Source organism: Macrobrachium rosenbergii, chromosome 1, assembly GCF_040412425.1.
Source record: "Macrobrachium rosenbergii isolate ZJJX-2024 chromosome 1, ASM4041242v1, whole genome shotgun sequence".
In the NCBI taxonomy this organism is placed as follows: domain Eukaryota; kingdom Metazoa; phylum Arthropoda; class Malacostraca; order Decapoda; family Palaemonidae; genus Macrobrachium; species Macrobrachium rosenbergii.
In genome coordinates, this window is record NC_089741.1 from 28583349 (window position 1) to 28587341 (window position 3993).

At 37.1% G+C, this 3993-nt stretch overlaps 1 protein-coding gene across 1 annotated transcript; it reads left to right on the forward strand.

The window, feature by feature from the left end:
• The first annotated feature begins 2089 nt into the window (after nt 1-2089).
• LOC136839947 (uncharacterized) lies at nt 2090-2701 on the forward strand. Its single transcript, XM_067106224.1, has one exon. The coding sequence runs from the start codon at nt 2090-2092 to the stop codon at nt 2699-2701; it is 612 nt and encodes a 203-aa protein (XP_066962325.1).
• Nucleotides 2702-3993: the final 1292 nt, after the last annotated feature.

The following is a 3993-nucleotide window of genomic DNA, read 5'->3' on the forward strand; positions in this document are numbered from 1 at the left end:
AGGGAGGACTGGGTGAGTCCCCTCTCTCTCTCTCTCTCTCTCTCTCTCTCTCTCTCTCTCTCTCTCTCTCTCCTCTTCTTCTTCTTTTGGAAGGAGCGTGCTACCCTCTCTCTCTCTCTCTCTCTCTCTCTCTCTCTCTCTAACTTTCTAAACAAGAGTCGCGCCAATCAGCCTTTCCGGCGCTGGAAAAGCTAGTGAGAAAATCAACCCAGAGCAAAATGAAGTTCATCTCTTTAATTTTTTGGGAACAATTTGTGGTTTTGTTTTCGCCTGAACTGATTTGATTGAATTGTACTTCCACAACTTGGTTCTGAATACGAGATAATATGTGAAATATTACTGCGATGTGAAAAAGCGATAGGAGAAATTTTGGTCATAAGAGCTCTCAGATAAAAAAATCTTAGCAGACATTTTGATGAGAAATAGTTTTTATTACTAAAATTTATATAAAAAAATTCTGGTAAAAATAACGACAATAAGAAAATAAGAGAATGACGATATTTTAGTTACGTGGGACTCAATAACATAACAACAAAAAGCAAAGAGATGCATATTTCACAACAGACGACTGAAAGATAAACCATAACTCTAAATACATCTATTACTTAATTATTTTTTTTGCTTGCACAATTGCTATAATAAAAAACCCTCTAGTAAAATTAAGTAACAGATTTTTATCACACGGAATACGATGAAGAAAACTGGCGATAAACGAAACAAAAACAAAAAAAAAAAATTAAGAATGAATTAAAAGAGAATTCTCAAATGCTACCAAACGAAAACGACCATGTTTCCCTGGGACTTCGAAGACATAATATCCCCAACTTGGAAGCAGAGACAAAAGCTACTTTTTAGTTTTCTGCAAAAGAAAACTATTGAGATGGCTATTTGTCTGTCCGTTCGCACTATTTGTGTCTGCCCTCAGATCTTAAAAACTACTGAGGCTAGAGGGCTGCAAATTGGTATGTTGATCATCCACCCTCCAATCATCAAACATACCAAATTACAGCCGTCTAGCCTCAGTAGTTTTTATTTTATTTACGGTTAAAGTTAGCCATGATCGTGCGTCTGCCACAGCTATAGGTGCCAACGACACAGGCTGAAATTTTCATGGGCCGCGGCTGAGAGTTTCATGGACCGTGGCTGAGTTTCATGCAGCATTATATGCTGTACAGAGAACTCGATTTTTGCTTCTTTTTTTATATTGCTGTTCTGTTTGTATTACTGACAACCAAAAGAGAATGGTTAACGCCAGGACTTAGCTAAAATATTAAGTGATAAATCCATTTCACACAGGAAAAAAATGTTGCAAGATTCTGGAAAACAAAAGCAACATGAGAATACCCCAGCGTGTGAAACGATTTCCAAAGCCAGTACCCATTTCTTTTCGATACTTTTATATCTTTACAAAAACAATAAAAAAAGTGAACTAACTCATAATATGGGAAGGGCCGCTAAAAAGCGGCGTGATAGGTCTATCTCCTAAAGGAAGACGGGAACTTTGAATGAGCTGACCGGAAATTTACCTGATCACAAACAAGGTATGATGAGTAATTCCGTCGATCTCTTAAATTAAGAAGGGTTAGAAAATGAAGAAAAAATATAAGAATTTAATTGGACAACTACAAAAAAAGGTTCTATGAGGACCCATATTTTCTCCCATGCTTTCATGTATCAGAAAAAAAACTACAGACTTGTCTCCAAAAAGGAAAAAAAAATATAAAAAATACATTAAAAAGGATACAATTTACCTAGGCAACAAAATACTACCCCCGAGAGTGGATTCCAAATTTCGTTTCTCGATACTATTTTCTCTCGAGGAAGTGAACTGAAGTATAATAACACTGGGAGGGGAGGGGAGGGGAGGGGGAGGGCGACGCCATCCGAACCCATTTGTCAGGTGTCAGTAGCAAGGACAACCCACGGGCGACGACCGGCAAATATCTCGACGGGGAATCCGCCTCCGGGAGAGAGAGACAGACACGGCAATCTGTGGCCACGTCACCTCTGTCGCCTCGGACGGAATGGAGACAAAGACTAGGAGACATGGTGGAAACGAAAAAAAAAAAAAAAAAATAGAAATATAAAAATGATGGAATGGAGACAACGCTCAGGAGACACAGAGGAACCAAAAATGGAGACAAACACCAGGAGAGAAAAAAGAAAAGAAAAAATGGTGGAGACAAAGACCAGGAGACACAGTGAAACACAAAAAGACAGAATGGAGACAAAGACCAAGAGACACAGAGGAAAAAAACGGGAAAAAGACCAAGAGACACAGAGGAAAAAAACGGAATGGAGACAAAGACCAAGAGACACAGAGGGAAAAAAACACGGAATGGAGACAAAGAACAAGAGACACAGAGGAAAAAAAAACACGGAATGGAGACAAAGAACAAGAGACACAGAGGGGAAAAAACACGGAATGGAGACAAAGAACAAGAGACACAGAGGGAAAAAAACACGGAATGGAGACAAAGAACAAGAGACACAGAGGAAAAAAAAACAAGACAAAGAACAAGAGACACAGAGGGGAAAACACGGAATGGAGACAAAGAACAAGAGACACAGACACGGAATGGAGACAAAAACAAGAGACACAGAGGAAAAAAAACACGAATGGAGACAAAGAACAAGAGACACAGAGGAAAAACACGGAATGGAGACAAAGAACAAGAGACACAGAGGGAAAAACAAATGAGACAAAGAACAAGGACACAGAAAAAAAAAACACGGAATGGAGACAAAGAACAAGAGACACAGGGAAAAAAAAAATACAATGGAACAAAAAAAATTGGAACAAAAAAAGAATGGAAAAATGATGGAATGGAGACAAAGACCAGGAGACGCAGTGGAACACAAAAAAGACAGAACGGAGACAAAGACCAAGATACACAGAGGAAAAAAAAATCACGGAACGGAGACAAAGGCATGGGGACACAGTGGAACAAAAAACAAAAACAATGGGAAAAAAGAGACAGTAGAAAGAAAAAAAAGAACGGTGAAAGACCAGTTGACAGTAGAAAGAAAAAAATGGAATGGAGACAAAGACCAGGAGACGCGGCGGGGAAAAGAAAACATGGGAAAACCGGAAGAAGATAAATGGAATAAGTTGCTGGGGTTTAAACTGGAACAAAGGTATTTGTAAACAGAATGCGAACAAAGATGTTTATGAGAAAAGATTATTACTTAAGAGAGAAAAGAAGACACGGCAAGATAAATGGAGGAAGTTCGTCGGGTTGTAATTGTAACAAAGTATTACTAAAATGAATGGAAGAATAAGAATAAGAATAAGATTCAAGCACGAGATTCAAGCAAAGGATTGAACTCTTGCTAAATATTAAAAACAATTTATATAAAATCACCAACATTTTTAGCAAACAAATTTTGTAGCCTAAAAAATTAATACGGACGAAAGAGTAATTACGAAAAAAGCCCTCTGGCTACTAGAAAAATATTCGAACAATGAACTTTGATGAACGTCTTAAAAAAAAAAAAAAAAAAAAAAAGAAACTCATTTGCTCTTAAGTCCTATTTTTTTCTTTAGCTAATAATCTAACTGTACAATCATGGCTCTCAATTTATATCCTAATCACCCACAAGTTTACCTAATCGTTACCTCTACTTTAACTAGAACGCACGTGGGTTCGAGTCTCGCCTGAGAGGTTCAAGTTTCAAACATTTCCCGTTTTGATTCAATGCCTTCAGAAACACGCACATTCAAGTTTGAGAAAATCGAATACTTGAGCAGTACCTGTGGCTTAATAATCATTAATTATTATTATTATTATTATTATTATTATTATTATTATTATTATTATTATTATTATTATTATTTGAGGAGTAGATCATCTTTTAAGCATGTTTTGCTGGAAAGAATGGCAGAATCAGAGGAACTGGTTTTATACAAGGACTTTTCAATTCTTCTCACCATTCACTTTTCCTCAGGGCTGATATCTGCTATGAGGTGGCACTCCTTTCAATAAAACTTAT

Coding starts and splice junctions, on each gene's coding strand:
- LOC136839947 (XM_067106224.1), top strand. CDS start 2,090: ATGATGGAATGGAGACAACGCTCAGGAGACACAGAGGAACCAAAAATG.